General features: G+C 40.9%; 1 protein-coding gene across 1 annotated transcript in view; it reads left to right on the forward strand.

Annotated features, from left to right (window-relative positions):
* The window catches only part of cacna1ab (calcium channel, voltage-dependent, P/Q type, alpha 1A subunit, b), a 150,060-nt gene that overhangs the window by 61,982 nt on the left and 68,985 nt on the right, over positions 1 to 19,093 (forward strand). Inside the window, exons 4-18 of the mRNA XM_078274386.1 lie at positions 3,681 to 3,772; positions 4,226 to 4,378; positions 5,162 to 5,349; positions 7,829 to 7,932; positions 8,102 to 8,217; positions 8,319 to 8,363; positions 10,609 to 10,701; positions 11,036 to 11,233; positions 12,946 to 13,058; positions 14,023 to 14,135; positions 14,987 to 15,118; positions 15,247 to 15,319; positions 16,743 to 16,863; positions 17,192 to 17,259; positions 17,577 to 17,683. Coding sequence (XP_078130512.1) covers positions 3,681 to 3,772; positions 4,226 to 4,378; positions 5,162 to 5,349; positions 7,829 to 7,932; positions 8,102 to 8,217; positions 8,319 to 8,363; positions 10,609 to 10,701; positions 11,036 to 11,233; positions 12,946 to 13,058; positions 14,023 to 14,135; positions 14,987 to 15,118; positions 15,247 to 15,319; positions 16,743 to 16,863; positions 17,192 to 17,259; positions 17,577 to 17,683 — 1,716 coding nt within the window. The remainder of the gene's footprint in view (positions 1 to 3,680; positions 3,773 to 4,225; positions 4,379 to 5,161; positions 5,350 to 7,828; positions 7,933 to 8,101; positions 8,218 to 8,318; positions 8,364 to 10,608; positions 10,702 to 11,035; positions 11,234 to 12,945; positions 13,059 to 14,022; positions 14,136 to 14,986; positions 15,119 to 15,246; positions 15,320 to 16,742; positions 16,864 to 17,191; positions 17,260 to 17,576; positions 17,684 to 19,093) is intronic.

A 19,093-nucleotide genomic window follows, 5' to 3' on the forward strand; every position in this document is an offset into this window, starting at 1 on the left:
ACATCCACCAAACACCATCATTATGAGAGTGACAGCTGTTTTTCCCTTATTTTAATGGTGGGTTGATATTACATCCAGTCACCTTTTACACCCTTTAAACAATCTGTAAAACCTTATCATGTTCATCATAACACCGTTTATTTAAGGTTACTGATACCGTGGCAAAAATTGGGCATTTCAAGAATTTCTTTGTAGATGCAGTAGCTTTGATTAATTAATGATTAAAAACACCTGGGAAATAAAGCAAAGGTCATGATAATATTGAATCAAATTTATAAAATAGAATGATAATAGGTCATTCCATATCCTTACTTAGCCTCTTTCTCTTGGGCCTGCCATTTTTTTCTTTCTCTGCTACTCTGTTGTTTTCTTCCTCTCCTTCCATTTAACTCTTACCCATTCCTCTTTTGCACTCACGTTGTTGTTGTTGCACCGTTTCCCTCTTTCCTCCTCCATCCCCATCACAACTGGCAGCACAGTCGCTGCTCCCTCTACTGGCCACCTCAGTGCACTGTGGGCAGGTTCAGCTGTTGCCAGGGGTGACTGCATCCTGGAGGCTTGGGTTGTCTGGCAGAAGCGGGTGGTTGCCGTCTCACACGGATGAATATTGAAGCTCTGCATTCACTCTCGAATGAGATGTGCGGGAGAAAAAAAAGAAGCAGCGAAAGAGGGCCAAACACAAACGGAGAGCAAAAGGAGAGAAAATGAATGACAGAGAGACAGAAAGGCAGAAAAAGTCTGAATTTAGATTAAAGATATCGAAACAGACCCTTTGCTCTTTTGCTGCATCCATCTACTCACCCATGCATAAATCCAAATCTCTGAATCTGAAAATGTATCTGATGCTTCAATGTTCCCTATGGGGGATGGAGCAGTTGGAGCAGCAAATAGTAGCAAGATACAGAAAAGAGATAACCATAAAACATATTTAAGATAAAGTCAAAAATAGAAATGTATAAAATAACAAAAGCCATGGTTTGCAAAAAAAAACTATGAAGTTAAAATGCTGCACATCAGATGTAGCTGTAAACCCTCAAAAACGTTACAATGTGTTGGCAATGTATGAGAAGACAAATGAGAATGTATGAGAATAAAAAAAAATAGATTTTAAATATTAAATTACACCTGCAGAGCACATGCAGATTTGGTTATAACCCTGTTGTGAGCGCTCATTTACTCAGAGACCATGTCAGACTTTAATCTATCTGTGTGTCCTGTTGGATCTTTACTGGACCTGAGGCTGTTTGATTCTTTTTTTGCTGAGGTCCAGTGTTTTCAGGTCTGCAACATGGCCTTTAGCTGTGGCAGTTAAAAAGCCATTGAGGGAATGAGGGGTTTGGCTGCCGGTACCGTGTCTGGTAATAAATGACCTCTTACTGGAATTAGCAAACAACCTGGAGAGAGATGGAGGAGGAGGGTGGGGATGAAGACGAAGGAGGATAGAAGAGAAAGAGGGATGGAGGGAGGAGGAGATGCCAAATGTTGAAAATTTGCCCCTCTTCCTTTTTTTCACATCGCTTGAATCTCTGTTTCTTGATTCTTTTCTTACTGTAGCTTCTCTCTCTTCCTTTGGTAGTCTTGTGTAGTGTTAAGTGGTCAAATGGCATTTATTCCTGCTTTCTCATTTTCATTGTTCGACTGCACAGTTCTTTATCAGGTAAACTTGTTTTAAGGGACATATGTGCTTTTTGTGAGACCGATTTTCTAAGTCATCGGCATTAAAAGGCATTCTGCAAACACATGCAGACGCCTAGAGGTGCAGTTTGCCATCTTAGGCATTCTGTGTGACAGCAGTGAGGTGCACCTCTGTCGTAATTGTAAATTAAGTTGTGGGTTTAAAAAATTACAGTTTGCGAGTTGATTGCAAGCGCAAATTTAATAAAAGCTGCAGTGCATGTTTGACTTGCATTTTTACGTTAGCGGATCTCGCACCTGCACTCATTATGATTAGATACATACATTATGATTAGTGAAACATGAGTGAGAGGAAAATGCCGCAAATCATAGCTTGCATGTTACAAATTTGGTGAAAACGGTGCCTGGCCTTCTGACTTTTCTCTATGTCCATGCATGCACATATCGGAGGGGTTTGCACATCTACAGTTTACTCACCATTTTATTTGAGTAAACCCATCTTTTTCCAGGATAAATACATTGTTAGTTGTAATGGAGATGTATGGACACTAAACATGATTCTGACATAGAAACATATTCAGGAAAGCTTTTCTAAGCACAGGAAGTGACCACTCAAAATCACTTTGGTATCTGATTAGTATAAAGATAAATAACTGATGTCACTTTTATACAATTCTTCGGTATTGATGTTATAACTGATTTTATTTCTTATCCTATTTATTCTATATTTAAACCTTTTTTTTTTTTATCATAGGCTAATGAATTACTGCCACTGTCATATTGCTCGTTCTCCGTGTGTCTAACATGCTGAATGACAATAAATTAAATTGAAATTGAATATAAGAGCTGCCAACACATTGAATTGATTTTAGAGGAAAATATACGTACTTTTTATTATCAACGGTTGTTTTATCTGCTAATGATGTCTTGACTTAAGGCCAAAGTCTGCCCGTGTATTGTGCTCCTCCCCTTCGCTTCTCTCTCTCCTCCTCCTCAGAGCACCTCCTCTCTACGCCCCCGCACTTCCCTCCTCCCCCTCTTGTGTTGGACAGACCCTGCCTTCCGCCCCCGTACGAGACGCAGCATGGAATTTTCCAACCTTGTCTCTGGCTGACTTTACACCAGAGCTTTACACATACGCACACGTGCACTCACACGCACATAGACACATAAAACAGTGGCGATAGAGCAGGAGGCGTGTCTCTGAAGCCAAGTCATGACAAAGATGCAGAATGAGGCAGTGGTGGCAAGAGCTGCCCGCCTTCATACTGTTACTGAATCACTGACTCAATGTACACTGTCGTAACTGTCAATTTTAACCTTAATTATAAAGTTGATTTTAAATTGGTGTAACCCACATTTTGTGGCTGTCATGTGCCATTAACTGACCACATAGTGAACGACCATGGAGCTGCAGGATCAGTTTCATTTCTCAGTTATGACACCAATTTAAATATGGTAGTTGTTCACAAGATGTGAGAATTTGACAAAGCAATCTCCACTCAAGGTCCACCTTCTGTTGTTCTGGAGCTTTTGACCACATCACATAATCATAGTAATCATAATGAATCATAATTAGCAGCAGATGGAATTTGCGTAGTTGACATGGAACTGTAGAAAGCTGGAAAGTTTGACGGGTAGCAAGTTATGTCATGTCATCAGCTAAATACTCGTCTGATGGTGCAACACGGATCTGTCTGGCTCAGTCGATTCTAAATTAATAATTATTTTATTTGTTATATTGTTTTTTTCTCCCATATGTACATTCCTTTTTTTCAGGTGTGAATCTCAAAGGTGAAAACTATACAAGGCTATCTGGTTTCAGCAAATGATTCTGATGTGAACAACCTTTGCTCAGCAGACTAAACATGCCAGTGTCAGTAGTTTAGGCATTCTGTGCTGAAGCAGTGTGTTAGACAATAATATCGCAGCTACAACTCTAGCGGCGCAGGGTGTGACGAGGCACATTTTAGCAAATTAGATGATTGTGAAAGATGGTTCAAGTGATGTTGCTCTATGTTTTCTCTCTCTCTTTATCTCTGCAGTATTTTGTCGTCAGTGGGGTCTCAGCTTGACCTGAGGACACTACGAGCCGTCAGAGTGCTACGACCACTGAAACTGGTGTCTGGGATTCCCAGTAAGTGCCGTGCTGCTTTGTTTGTTTGTGTTTCTTGGGGTGGGCACTGCCCTGTGTGCTTTAACTACAGGAACTGTCTCTGTCCTATATTGTAAACAGTTTGATACCAACTGTATACCAACTTTTGCTTTTTACACTGTCTTGGTTATCATATGTTTGACAAACTGTCAATTGAAATTTGACAAACCAATTTAGTAAAACCAGAGTAACAATTGACAGTGCTCTTCACCTTGTTCCTGCTTTGTAGAAACAAGCCAGTCAATAAGGAACTACAGTTACAGTTGCTTCAACAATTTGAACGCAATGGCTCGAAACAAACGACCTCATATCAGTGCACTATGACATACCAGTTTGCCTTATGAATGCAGCCTGCATCTAATACAGGTGCTCAGATGAATTGTTGATTGATTATACTACAAGTTCCACCAACTAACCTCTGATTGTGTCCTCCAGGCCTGCAGGTGGTGCTCAAGTCCATTATGAAGGCTATGATCCCCCTGCTGCAGATTGGCTTGCTGTTGTTCGTGGCCATCCTTATGTTCGCCATCATCGGCCTAGAGTTCTACATGGGAAAGTTCCACACTACCTGCTACGACAAAGTCACACGTAAGAAACCCAATCAGCCACACAGTAGTAAAATAAAGCAAGTCACACATGGCCAAACCTTCGTGTTTTTAAAAATAATCCTTAAATTTAGGCTTAAGTCTTATGCTATCACTGTTATTTCTAGTTGCTTTATCCATATTGAAATGCATTGCTACACTATGCTTTTACTGGATACTAAAGTCCAAAAGTCTAGCCTTTTTCACAGCAGAACTTTTGACTTACCATAGCAGGCAAAGCAGAGGAGTACATTAACATTAACAGTGGCTCTGTCCCATTTATGCATGCCTTTGGCCTTTTTTATAAAAGGTATTTGACATATCCCAGTAGGAAAAGCACAGCTGTAAATAATGAAAATAATTATGGCTGATTTCCATTTAGCTGCTTCAGTTTTAGGGTCCTGGATAGGGCTGGGTATCGCCAATGATTTCCCAAATCGATTCGATTCCAATTTACAAGGTGACACCTGTTCTTTTCCTACTGACTAACTGTACTGTACTGCATGGCAACATGTTTGCTGTATAAATGGTGTATTGAGCCACCATGCAAAATACAGGGCCCTGGAACTAGCACAACCATGTCAAATGCATCCATTTTTAATGTTGTTAAATAAACCTGTGTTCAACGAGTCAAAATATCCGCCGTGAGAAATGTCTGTCAGTTTGTCTGCACTACCAACTTTTGGATAGGCAACATAAGGATTGTTAAAAAGTTTGCTTTCTGATCCAAAAAGAATTTAGGTTGGGTTGCTTTATTGTAATGGTGAATCTTTCTCTCTTTGATCAGGAGAGGTAGTGGACGCATTACCATGTGGCACAGAGTTGCCGTCCCGGTTGTGTCCTAACGGCACCGTGTGTGACGGTCGCTGGATTGGACCCAACTACGGCATCACCCAGTTCGACAACATCCTGTTCGCCGTGCTCACTGTCTTCCAGTGCATCACCATGGAGGGATGGACAGACATGCTCTACTACGTAAGTTAGCCTGTCCAGTCAGCCAAGTGGAAGGAAGTCCACGAAAAGTGCTGTTTTTGCCACTGACTGGTTCAGATTGTTAGTCTAAGTGTTTGACAACATTATGGAAAGGATCCCTACAGAGATAGACCTTTTGTTAAAGAGTAAGATACATTTTTGTTTAACATGAAACAGTTCCGAAATTGCTATCACCAAACTCACAAGACAATACTACAATAATAATAATAAAAACAATACTTTTAGCGTGTATAGAGCCAGCATATTTTCACATGTAAATGGGTGACCATTTCAAATAATATATAAAATAGTGTATAGGCCTATTGGAGTTACTTATTAACCCTGCCTTAAAGTCTCGTGTTCGCAATAGAAAGCAGCAAGCTAGCTAAAGCAGACATTGTCCAGGAAGCTTTACTTTTTTTTACCAACAGTAATGCAATATGGTCTCGCAGTGCCAGACCTATCTCCACAACGCTGTGTCAGCACTGGAGAAAAGTCTGCCTGCACGAGTTAACATTTTGGAATAAGGGAATAAAACGTTCTGAGTTCTTTGTATTTATTCAAAGCAATCACAATCTTCTTGGGTACGTCTAAGCCCCAGATGTAGCAACGGTGCCTCTGCAAAAATAGATAGCACATCTGGTGAGTCAGACTAGGCTGTGTATAAAATTGTCTTGACTTACGTATTACTATAAAAAAAACAGGCTTAATTTATAACTATCGAAAAACACAGTGCCCACTGTTAGCAACAAACTGATGAGCAAGCATGTGCTTAGCAGTGTCATGATTAGATCAGAAATGTTTACCATGCTTACCATACATCAGACTTACCTGTACTAACCCCATTATACATCCATCCATTTCCATCTCTTTAAATCAAGAACAGACAGTTTTTTTTGGAAGAAGCACTCGGCTAACCAGGTAGGGAAAAGGAATTAGGCTGCACAGTGTGCATCGTGACCCCACTGTACCAAAGCGGTGGCCTCATCGAAACAAAAAAGAAGGCTGTTTCTTGATGCAGTGTTGGTCTGAATGCAGCCTCGTACATAATGTTATATCTACAAAAATACCAAATCTATGAGAGACATTGGTTGCTGCTAGTAATGCTATCCATACCAACCATCCATCTGGTCACTCTTCTCACAGTTGAACACCTATTAAGTCCACGTTCTTTGTGTTCTCTGTCATGTGCATTAGGTTTGTACTGTATGTGTTTTTTTAACACCCTGAAGGACTCGTGGGTGCCGGTGGGTGTGGACGTTGGTGATTGGCTTGAATTTCATTCAGCTAAATGAGGCAGAAAGTAGTGTGAGATTTGATTCAAAACACCATTTATTTGTCCGAAAGCCATTTTCCGTCCCCCTCTCTCCTTATCATTCTCTGTTCTCTGACTTCCTCTATCCGTCTTCTCATCTGTCCTTTTCCTGCCTTCGGAGTCGCTCTCCCTCCCTCTCCACCTCCTTCTCTTCCACTCTCTATTCTGGTCCGTCTCGCTCTATATTTAACATCTTTTCTGATGGATGGAGGCTGACTTCCACACTCACACGGGCAGTCAGGAGGAAACCAATGAAAGTTTAATGGAGAACGGGGGATGCTTGCACTGTACCATGCAGTATAAAACCTAAAACACGCACACAGCACTACAGCAGCAGATGATAATCAGGCGATTGTTCCATTTAGGTGTTAAATGGGTAACAGAAACATAAAATCCTCCAGTAACCTGATTTCTCTGATTGTCAGCTGAGTTTGTTTAGTGACACAGTGTCAGTCAATGTTGTCAATGTTGACTTCTCACCAGACACCATCGGTGCAATCAATGTTTCTGAAAGCAGGTGATGCTATAACGTAACATGTTGTCGTTTCTGCACCCAGGTCAGGCTTTAGGATAGAAGATGTGTCACCACTGAGCCAGCATAACGTACACACTTCAGCTCTCCTTGGTTCTTGTGCAGTACACACGGTGGCTCAGTGGTTAGCACTGCTGCCCTTACAGCAAAGAGGCACGGCAGGTGATCCTCTGTTTGACTGTTAAATATTACAAAAGATCTGCCTGGCAAATGCTTTACGATGAAGGAAATGCATTCAACATGTTTGTTAGAACTCAAGGATACACACTGTGTTTTGCTGAGAAACATGTAAGGCAAGTTTTGTTTGTCTACAAGAATACTTCCCAAATTTAATTTCATCGGGTTCTTTTGGCAAATATCACTAGTAAAATGTATAGTAGCCGTTGGAACAGGGAATATTGAGAGCTAAAACAATGAAAGAATCAACCCCTCATCACGGCTGTATTTGAGATAAAATATCAAGACAACAAAGACAGTCGAGATTCAGTGCACAAGAAGAGCAAAAAAAAAAAAGTCTGTCTTTTCAGGTCGTCCCAGTCTTGATGCACATTCACATTTGTTTATTTTAGATAAGATGACCAGTAATAACACGTCTGTCTCTGTCTGTGTGTCTGTCTCTATTATTTCCCCTGCAGAGTAATGACGTGGAGGGCAGTGCCTGGAACTGGATGTACTACATCCCCCTCATCATCATCGGCTCCTTCTTCATGCTCAACCTGGTGCTGGGTGTACTCTCAGGGTACAGTATGCTTTTCTGTGTGTCTGTGGGCATTTTTTCACATAGTTAAAAATGTCCTCCTCTTTCTTTCTTTTTTAAATATATACTTCTGTATGCTTTGTATAATTCATTTTTCTGTGTTTTGTTTGATCGCAATCAGCAAAGTCAAATAGAAATAATGTACCCACAGTGAATTTGCCAAAGAGAGAGAGCGAGTGGAGAACAGGAGCGAGTTCCTCAAGCTGAGGCGACAGCAGCAGATCGAGAGGGAGCTCAACGGATACCTGGAGTGGATCTGCAAAGCGGGTCGGTGCACACTGATAAACACACTCAGACACACACTGTTCAATGTGGGGAAAAAAACAAAATCTTTATGCACTTAACTAACAAAGTGTTTTCTTGGACAGAAGAAGTGATTTTGGCGGAAGAGGATGGCACAGTGAACTTTGATGGTAACTGACCTCTCTTTTTTTTTATTTTGTGTATGTGTACTGTATGCTGTACAATAAGTGAGACAGAGAAGAAGAGTCAGGCTGATGACAAGGCCCAAACAAGGTTTTGTTTTTGTTTTAGCGGCGATCCACAATGAAAATCTGCGAAATTTAGCAGACCGTTGTTCTGCTTGTTCTGAGTCTGATTTTTTTTTTTTTTTTTTTTATTAATCTGCGGATAATTCTGTGGAATTCGGTGCCCGTCCGCAGATTCTGTGATGACATTAGTGCAGTCAGCAACAGACAGAGTATGAAGACAGAACTATAGAGAGAATCGAGCATGCCAGCTTGTATCATATGTATCAGATATCACCTAGAGCAGTGTTTCTCAAACTTTTTTCAATATTGTACCCCGTTTGACTTGTTTTTTTAAGCCAAGTACCCCCTGACCAGCACAAAACATTTTTGGTAGAAAAAAAGTCTATATAAAGAGGTACAATACAGCGGCGGCAGTGATAGATTTACTAAACAACCATTTTTAAATGAAAACATTTAAATGCTACATTTCAAATGTTTCACTTTCAATCAATCACATTATTATTATTATTATTATATTATTATTCATTCATTATTATAATATAATTATTTTAGGAATTATGCATGACATTTTTAAATTAGCGTGTTTGCAAAAAGTTCACATACCCCCTGCTGTACTCCAAAGTATCCCTAGTTCTCACATTTGAGAAACTGACATAGAGGATACCAGACACTGTAGAATACCAAAACATGTAATAGGTAAGGCAAGGCAACTTCATTTGTATAGCAAATGTCAGCAACAAGGCAATTTAAAGTGTCTTTTATAAAACATTAAAGAGCAGTTAAAACCATTAAAAACACTCATGAAAGAGAATATAAAAACAGCTTAAATAGAATAAGACGGGGATGAAATGCAAGAATAAAAGTAACAGTGCAGTGTAAGAAATGAACAAAAGGCAGCATCAAAAAGAAAAGTCTTCAGCCTTGATTTAAAGGTGCTCTAAGCGATGTTGGGTGATGTCACTTCTTGTTGACGTTAAACGAGGCTAGCTCGCCCCTCCCTCCTCCTCATCCCGTCCCCTCTTCCTCTCTTCCCTGCTTCCGCGCACTAACCCCCCAACCCCCACCCCCAAATCCTTCTTGTCAGTTATTGGCTGGAACACTGGAGACTGTTTGTTACATTTGGTGGTGCAGGTTGGCGCAGTTTGTTTTTGTTGCCGTTTGAGTAGCCTGGGCTGTCTACAGAGACCGCGTCTTTTTTGTGTGTTCAGGGGACAGGCAGCTAGCGGATAGTGTGGAGATGTTTGCTGTATGTGACAAGAAATATTGTAGCCTAAAAAACACGTGACATCGCTTAGAGCACCTTTAAAAGAGCTGAGAGTCACAGCGGACCTGCAGTTTTCTGAGAGTTTGCTCCAGATATGTAGTGCATAAAAACTGAACTCTGCTTCTCCAGAAAGCAGACCTGTCCCAGACGACCTGAGAGGTTTTGGACGGTTTATAATGTAGCTCCATCCATCTTTCCATCCATCCATCTTCATCCGCTTATCCGGGGTCGGGTCGCGGGGGTAGCAGCTCCAGCAGGGGACCCCAAACTTCCCTTTCCCGGGCCACATTAACCAGCTCCGACTGGGGGATCCCGAGGCGTTCCCAGGCCAGGTTAGAGATATAATCCCTCCACCTAGTCCTGGGTCTCCCCCGAGGCCTCCTCCCAGCTGGACGTGCCTGGAACACCTCCCTAGGGAGGCGCCCAGGGGGCATCCTTACCAGATGCCCGAACCACCTCAACTGGCTCCTTTCGACGCAAAGGAGCAGCGGCTCTACTCCGAGCTCCTCACGGATAACTGAGCTTCTCACCCTATCTCTAAGGGAGACGCCAGCTACCCTCCTGAGGAAACCCATTTCGGCCGCTTGTACCCTGGATCTTGTTCTTTCGGTTATAATGTAGCTGCAGATCAGAAATGTATTTTGGTCCTAAATCAGTGCTTTATAAACCAACAGGAGTATTTTGAAATCAATTCGTTGAGAGACAGGACTCCAGTGTCAAGACCTCAGAACAGTTAAAAAAAAAAGTTAAAGATGTATAGAAGAAAAATTATTCTAGTGGGCTGATTTGGTACAAGTTTTAGCAATGTGTTTAGCTAACAATGCTAAGCAACTTCAGAATACTAGATATTTACATCTAGGTTTAGACAGATGAAGACATCATCCATTTTTTCGTCATTGCTAGGTACGAGGCGAAGGCCAACCATCAAAACCAAAAACAACAAGACAGAGCTGCTGAACCCTGAGGAAGGAGAGGACAACATGGGAGATGCAGTAGGTAAGAAAAATAGAGGGATGGATCGATACACGGTATGCAGGGGATGGAGGCGTGAGGATGAAAAAAACACGTCTTTTAAAGCTTTCTCACACCAGTTATTTCAGCTCTGGAGTGTCATGTGTTCAGGTGAGAAGTTTCTGTTCATTTCCAGGCAAACTGCAGTGTGTTAGTTGTAAAACACTAAATACTGTAAGCCTTATGTCATCTTATGTTGATGACGCGCCTTATACGCTCTGAAGTGTGGGTGGTGACGAGTCCAAAGAAAAGAAGAGGAAAAATAAAATGTAATCAGATGAACTCAACTATACATGTATCCCTTCCTCCCCCCCCCCAGGTTTTGCCCGCTCCAGTTTAAAGAATGGGATGGACGGCTCCAATTACAGCAAGAGGGAGCGGCGACTGCGATTCTTCATCCGCAAGATAGTGAAGACTCAGGCTTTCTATTGGACTGTGCTCTGCCTGGTGGGCCTCAACACCATGTGTGTGGCTGCGGTGCATTACAACCAGCCTGAGATGCTCTCCGACTTCCTCTGTGAGTAAATACACACATGCAACACTCCTATATAGACAGGCACACATCAACGCATACTGTACAGTGTGTGAACAAGCTGCACGCTACACTGTACCATCAACTACAGGAACCTTTCCTCTGAGAAAAGTCAGGAACTTGCCTTGTTCTGCACAGTATCTCTGTATCATCTTCATCAGACTCTTGGCATCACTTTGTCTTTTGGTGCTAACTTTGGGACAGTTTTGTTGGACTGAAAGCAAATATGACTGCATCTTTGCATTACCAAATTCAGCAGCAGGTCTATGTCTGAAGTAGACCTGCCCCCTTTTAGTCGATTAGTCAGCTTATTTGTCGTTTTGGTCTTGGTCGACTAAGATTTCTTTAGTTTTTTTCATGCTGAATGACTTATTTCCAAGAAAGGTATGAGCAAATTTCTGGTTAACATAAGATTTAAAGTTGTGCTTTTGCATGATTCTTTTTGGAGTAACTCAGTTTTACAGTTTTTCATCTGTCGATTTGATCAACTAATCAATTAGTCTACAAAATCATATGAGTGTGAGTCCACTAAGAATTTCTTTCGTCGAGGACAGTCCTAATCTGGAGCCGCAGTATTTCACAGTTGAGAACACTTTTTCAGTTCAATCACCGCTGCTGTCCACACACACCACGTCCCAACCTGAATCATCTTTTTACACTTCAAATCTACTCTTTCCTCCTACACATGCAAACAACGCATTTTAAACTCCTTTAAATAGCAGCGACGTTGCATTTTCTCTACTAACCAGTATCTAGTCCATCATCACCTTCTTTTACATCTTCTCTCTGGTTTTTAGTCATACTTGCTCAGTTATACGTAGATGGGCAAACAACGTTTTTCTTTTTCTTTTTGGTTTGGTGATAGCTGGTACGGGCAGCTTAACAATATGATGCAAATAAATACACTAAAGGTTCCAAGTATGAGACATAGATATTGTACTTTTGCACTGTTGTCTTTGATTGTACCGTAAATAAAATTAAATCAATTTTTGAGTAACCGTTAACCAAAGTAAGTACAGAGTTGTAACTACTCACCCGTATCAATGATATACAATGATATATTTCACATTCTGCTTATTTCATGCTCTTATATTTAATTTTACACACACACACACACACACATACACACACACACACACACAAAGACACACAGGGTTGTCCCTGGCCGGTGTCCAGTGTCATTAGCATATGAAGCTGTAGCTGCTGATGGAGTCCATTCATCACCAGACTGTCATACACCGCTGGGCACGCACCACTATTGACTTCCACTGTTCTAACTCTCCCTCTCTCACTCTCTTTACCTTCCTTCTCGTTTGTTTTCCCTCTTTTTCTCTCCTCCCTCACTTTCTCTTTGGTTTTATCTCGTTTCTTCACCTCCCTCTTGCGCTCTGTATTCCCTCTGCCTCCCTTCTTTTTTCAATCCACTCTGTATCTCTCCTTGACCTCACCCTCTTTCATTTTCACCTTCCTCTGTCCCCCATTTAACCTACTCTCTGCTTCTGGCTCTTCATCCCTGCCCTCTCCTCCCTCCCTTCCTCCCTCCCTCTCCCTCTCCCTCTCCCTCTTCCTCGCCCTCTCCCTCTTCCTCGCCCTCTCCCTCTCCCTTCCTCCCTCTCCCTCTCCCTTCCTCCCTCTTCCTCTCCCTCTCCCACTCCCTCTCCCTCCCTCCCTTCTCTCTTTCTCCTTCCTCCCTCCAGTCTATGCAGAGTTTATCTTTCTCGGCCTGTTCATGTCTGAGATGCTGATCAAGATGTATGGTCTGGGCATCCAGCCCTACTTGCACTCCTCATTCAACTGCTTTGACTGTGTGGTGAGTGCACACACACACACACACACACACACACACTGTAACTAAGTGAAAAAAAACAATTGCGCTCATAACGATCAGGTTTTGATGACAAATCCAACACTCCAACACAAATCCAACACCATTGTTGCAGTGGCTTATTGGCAGGTTACTTCATATTACAGTATATGCTGCCATACAGTACATGGTGAAGGGACACCATGGAATATTGCGTTCTGTCAGTAGGCAGCGGACGGAGTTAGAGATGCATTTCTTTTTGTTATTGGATTGACTTTAAAGATTATTCATCAAACCTTAACGAAAAGCTCTGTGATGATTTCAAAGCTTATATTAACTCAGAGATGGCAGCAAGACCGTCAGTTCTGTAGAAAACTAGAAGTTTGAAGTGAATAGAGATGGTTACAAGTTGGTAAAATATGGCGTTTGTTAGCTTGTGGTCCAATTAACCATCTATATTTTAGTTTAAAGGAGCAGTGTACAACATTTTTGAATTTAGATACTATGTAGACTATGTGCCATTTATGTTTTTGCTCTTTAAGGTCTCAGAGTTTTATGTATTATTTATTATGTTTTTAGCTTTAAATGGCTGAAAGCTAAGCTGACATAAATTCTTTAGAGGACTATGATTTGAGGACACAACTCTATTCAGATTTCATACAATCCTATTAATCACAGAACTTTCCCGGAAACAACTTTAAAATGTTGCTTTAGCTGAGAGAGCTACTTTATAAAAGACAAGACCAAACCCCTCATCCATAAAATGTGGATACAGTATGATGGGTGAGAGACTAAAATTCAAACAGAAAGCAATGTAACATTTACATTTTTTTTATTTTAAATCTGTGTCTGGATGTGTAGCAATAATGTAACATGTGTGTCAGCAGAAGAAGAGTCCGATAGCTGCGAACACCATATATGTACTCAGTAGAAAAATGCCTGTATTGCATTTGTATGTGTGCATGTGCAGGTCATTGTGGGCAGTATCTTCGAGGTGGTGTGGGCCACCATCAAACCAGGAACATCCTTCGGGATCAGTGTGTTACGAGCTCTGCGACTGCTCCGCATCTTCAAAGTCACCAAGTAAGCTTCTCTCTCAAACACACACACACACACACACACACGCTTACAGATGTCCATCAGCATGCACAAATAAGACAACGATGACAATAAAGATCATGATGACAAACTGAGGTTGTGGTGTTGACATGAAAGACATTTCAGTGTTTTAATTTGAAACTCTTTTTCACTGTTGTAACATCTAAACACTGCTTGGGTTTTGGCGCTTTGAGACATCTTTGACGTTCCCTTCAGGTGACGTTTTAATTGGATTTGGCTCACGCACATTTTTCTGTTTGTTTCTGTGTCACTGCTCATTTGAACAAATCTTTTAGCTGCTCTGGGGTTACCTGGTGAAATGTTTTGGGGGGTGATTGCCACCATGGCTTAAGAGTCAATTCCCTATTCAGTTAGAGCTGGACAATGAGATAGTATTATCGTCTTTTAATTAGAGCTCTGATTCTCAGCCTGAAGTCAGTAGGGCTTGATCAGAGTTGACTGGGCTGTAATCTATATTAATACTACATATAGGATTGCACGGTGGTGAAAGTAATATAGGAAGAAAAGTGAATACTAACAGGAATCCCTCGTAGAAAATGTTTCATGTTCTCAAGATTAGTTAGTATTTCAATGCAGTGGACATTGTGTCCATGTGTGGAAAATAGTGTCTAATGATTATTGTAAGATTCAATTTGACAACATATTTTATCCCTATACATTCAAATATTTTCCTCTTAATGTTTTGTTTTTCACCTTCGCCCTTTTCTATCCCTGCCCTCTGTCCTATCCTCCCTGCTCCCCTTCTTTTTGTTTTCTTTATCTCTTCCTTCCTTTTTACCTTTCGCCCTTCCTTTATTAATCCTCCTACTCCTCAGGTACTGGGCTCCTCTTCGAAACCTGGTGGTGTCTCTGCTAAACTCCATGAAGTCCATCGTCAGTTTGCTGTTCCTCCTCTTCCTCTTCATTGTGGTCTTTGCCTTGTTGGGGATGCAGCTGTTTGGAGGACAGTCAGTATCAACACACACCTTCAACAAAAACAAGCTCACTTCTTTGCATTAACTTTATGGTCATGTCTTTCTTTGTGTATGCGATTGGGATGGTGTGATTCCACTTCTTTTTATTTTCTTCTCCTCAGATTCAACTTTGACGACGGAACCCCACCTACCAACTTTGACACTTTTGCAGCAGCGATCATGACAGTGTTTCAGGTAGGACAGAGGGACTTAGAAGATCTACAAACATAAATAGATTTTTTTGTATGATGTGGCCCATATTAAGCCTTTGCTAAACATTAATTAGATATTAGTCATGTTGTCGACTCTTCACTCTTAGCACAGATTCACTTCGAAGTCTGTAAAACCTGCTATGAGATTATTTTACATGTATACTGTAGGTTAATTAAATGGCAGGAAACATAGTTGCATGTAATAACCTCTGAACTATCCCTTTATTGAAATCATACTCACTCATCAAAGACTATAGTTAGTTTACTTTGGGTTTTATGTTATTTCTTTTAGCGGTGTGTATGAATGTTGTGAAACAATCCAATCGGGATTGTTTTTGGGGTTCAAATCCTATCATCTACTGGCTTGACCCCTGTAAGTTGATTCTAAAAGCAGTGGCGAGATCTCGAAGAACAATGCGACACGAAACAGGATTCAGCTTGAGACACACACAAGGATATACATATTTTCTAAAATCGCCGCATTCATTGACAGTAGATGAAGTGTAGTAAGATAAGAGAGTGAGGATGGGCAGAAGGATTGTCCCAAGGTCTGTTCACACAGATAGGAAAACAGTGCTGCAATTTAGGATACAAATAAAACAGATGACAAACGATTTTCTTCAGAGTTCCCACATAATGGAATGTGAAATGTAACATAGTCGCAACAATGAATACAAGTTAAATTGATTTAGCTAAATAAATTCAACAGTGTGGTTGAAAGTTGGGTGGCAGTGAGTTACTGTATTGTCCCAAACATGACTGTAAGCACTCTCATTTCAGGACAGCTGAAGCTCTTTTCTAGAGTGAAATTTAATGATGCCCATTGTAGTCATGTCAGCAGTTTGTCAGATGACTTGTTCGGTGCTGGCTGCAGCCTCCATGTTTCTGTGTTCTCTCTGCTCAGATAGAGCAGAGCTTTTGTGTAGAGCCGTTTTGTGTTGCTTTATTGTCTCTGAATGACTCAGAAGCCAGCTGTGTGTGTGTGTGTGTGTGTGTGTGTGTGTGTGTGTGTGTGTGTGTGTGTGTTTCTGAGCCTGTGTATGTTGATGCTCGTGCATCAGTGTGCGAGAAGTGTCTTTAGGCTTCTTGTCTTTAGTTTACTTTATTTCATTGTGTTTTTCTCTCCATTTGCAATAGGTGTTGTGGTAATGGCTACTTTAGTTTTTATCTGATTGTCATATCAAAATTATTCAGAAGAGAGCGTGAAAGGATTTCATTGATTTTCACTCTAATATTATGTTTTCGCACATGGAAATGTTGTTGCTTCTGTTGAAGATGTAAAAATGCACAAAAAAAATTCCAATACATTCCTTTTTTTCTTTCTCTTTTTCTTTTTTAATCAAACCAGTAAGATTGAATCCTTCTTCTTTTTTCAGTAAGAACATCTTTTTGTGTTCTGTGTGTAGATCCTGACAGGAGAAGACTGGAACATGGTGATGTACGATGGCATTGAGTCCCAGGGAGGAGTGAATGACAAAGGGATGGTGTTCTCCATCTTCTTCATCGTCCTCACACTTTTTGGCAACTGTATCCTGCGTGCACTCTCACTTTTACATATACACATACACACAATGTACAATATGCATGTACTGTATGTAAATATACTAAACTAAATGACACAGACATGATGAAATGTAGACAATGACTTCTTTATTCTTGTTCATTTGAGCTCCACTAATTTAAAAGAATACAATTCCACTTCCTCTCTTTCCTGTCCTGTATCTGCAACCCAACATGTCTCTTTTCCTGTCCACTCCGTTCTTCCTGAGAAACCTTCCTTCCTTCCTTCCTTCCCCTCCGCTTCCTCTCCGGTTGTCCTTTCATCAATATTTCTCCTTAACTTCTGACACCACAGACACTCTGCTTAACGTCTTCTTGGCCATCGCTGTCGACAATCTGGCCAACGCCCAGGAGCTCACCAAGGTACGGGATCTAACCAGAAAAAATACATTCTGCCCCTTATTTTAATATAAAATAATTTAATAATCAGGGAAATATAAAAAAAAAAAAATCTTTTAAGCCTGGTAAAATGATCTGAAATCTGTAAAATGTTAAAAAATACCAGGAAATTAAATTATGATTAGGTCTTTAAATTAATATTGAATAAGCTGTATTTGATATCACATCTTTTGTTCTCGGTTGCTGCCTTTGTTATTATTAATATATTATACGTTTTACATGCCAGTGTATTGTAATTTAAACCAAGATCAAGTGACTGAGATGATACTCTTCTCCAATAGGATGAGGAGGAACAGGAGGAAGCAGCCAATCAGAAGACTGCAATGCAGAAGGCTAAGGAAGTAGCAGAGGTCAGCCCGCTGTCAGCAGCCAACCTGACTATTGCTGCGTGAGTACACATGCACATATAATACAATACGGACATTTTGTGTACACATACTGTACAGTGCATGAACACAATATTGCCCCAAAATACACATGCACACACAGGTAAACAAAGTTGTTTCTCACACACATGCACACACAAACAGCATCAGGGGAAAAGTCGCTCATTGTTTTGTAAAATTGCACGACACACCGAAAGCACTGTTTCTTTCTCAAATCTGCACATTCATGATTGGCAGGCATTCATGTACTGTACACGTTGCACACACACACACACACACACACAGACAAAACACCCACCATCACACTCTCCCCGCGTTCTCATTCTCTAAAATATGATTAAGCGATTGTTCTGCGAGTGAAAGGAACAGATTCAGGGCTTTGTGAAGTGAAGAAGAGCGAGAGGCGGACATCCTGTAAAATCTGCTCCTGGCAGCAGAAACGCTGACAATGGGACACATCAAAATGATGCTCACAAAAACCCTGCTGCTCTTTTAGAAGTCACCGGACTCTTCAGTCACTGAGGCGAGCCTTTGATGGCAAGATTAGAAGCCGGTGGTTTTTGTGCTACAGTTTTTCTTGTCAATTATATGTGTCAGTCATTTACTGTAACAGGGGTGTATAAGTTATATAATCTAAATAGTGGGGTTGTAAGCCTGGAAAATTAGCTTCCTTTCAATCACAGAACTCAACATAGTGACTCAAAACTCTCCAGTCAAGAGCTTGGAGCTAGTTGGAACAGTATTGGGACTAGTGAAAGATCTATTCACATTCGGAGACCCTGTATTTGTTCTTGGCTTCTTAGCATTCTCTGTCCCCAGTCTGTGTTAAAGATCTCAAAAGATGCTTTCCACACATTTTCCGTTATTTCAGAAGTTATCTCCTTCATGGTGGCAAACACGATACATGAGCTGAAAGAAAACTCCTGGGGTTAAATTGAGTTTACTGGACACTTTTAGGGCTGACCAAGTATAGAAGATGCCATGAAGATGGACAGATGGGAACAATGGATGTATTGCAAGAATTGGATACAGGACTCCAACATGGCCCCCAATCATTTGAATAAAAATGACTCACCCAGCGCATAGGTCAAAAAGTGTTCTTGCTTTCTTCCAGGTTGTGCGGCTCACTTCGTATAAAGATAGCTCTAGGCCCTGACAGAGTTTAACAAATTTAAAACCTCCATGGTTTAATAATTCATAATACAAAGAGGAATAACAGATTTGTTTGCAGTTGAATGAGTCCTGTCATCGGTTTTACAGACATCTCTTATATAATGGTGTTTTATGGAGAAAATGCTTTTTTGGGCCTTTTTTGGGATTTTTTTTGATGCAATACTGCGGTTGTAACCTGACGCACCAGATGCCTTGTTAAACAGAACCATCTAAGAAGCTCTCAAACTCAAAGCCAGTCG

This window comes from Sander vitreus, chromosome 2 (assembly GCF_031162955.1).
Source record: "Sander vitreus isolate 19-12246 chromosome 2, sanVit1, whole genome shotgun sequence".
NCBI lineage: Eukaryota > Metazoa > Chordata > Actinopteri > Perciformes > Percidae > Sander > Sander vitreus.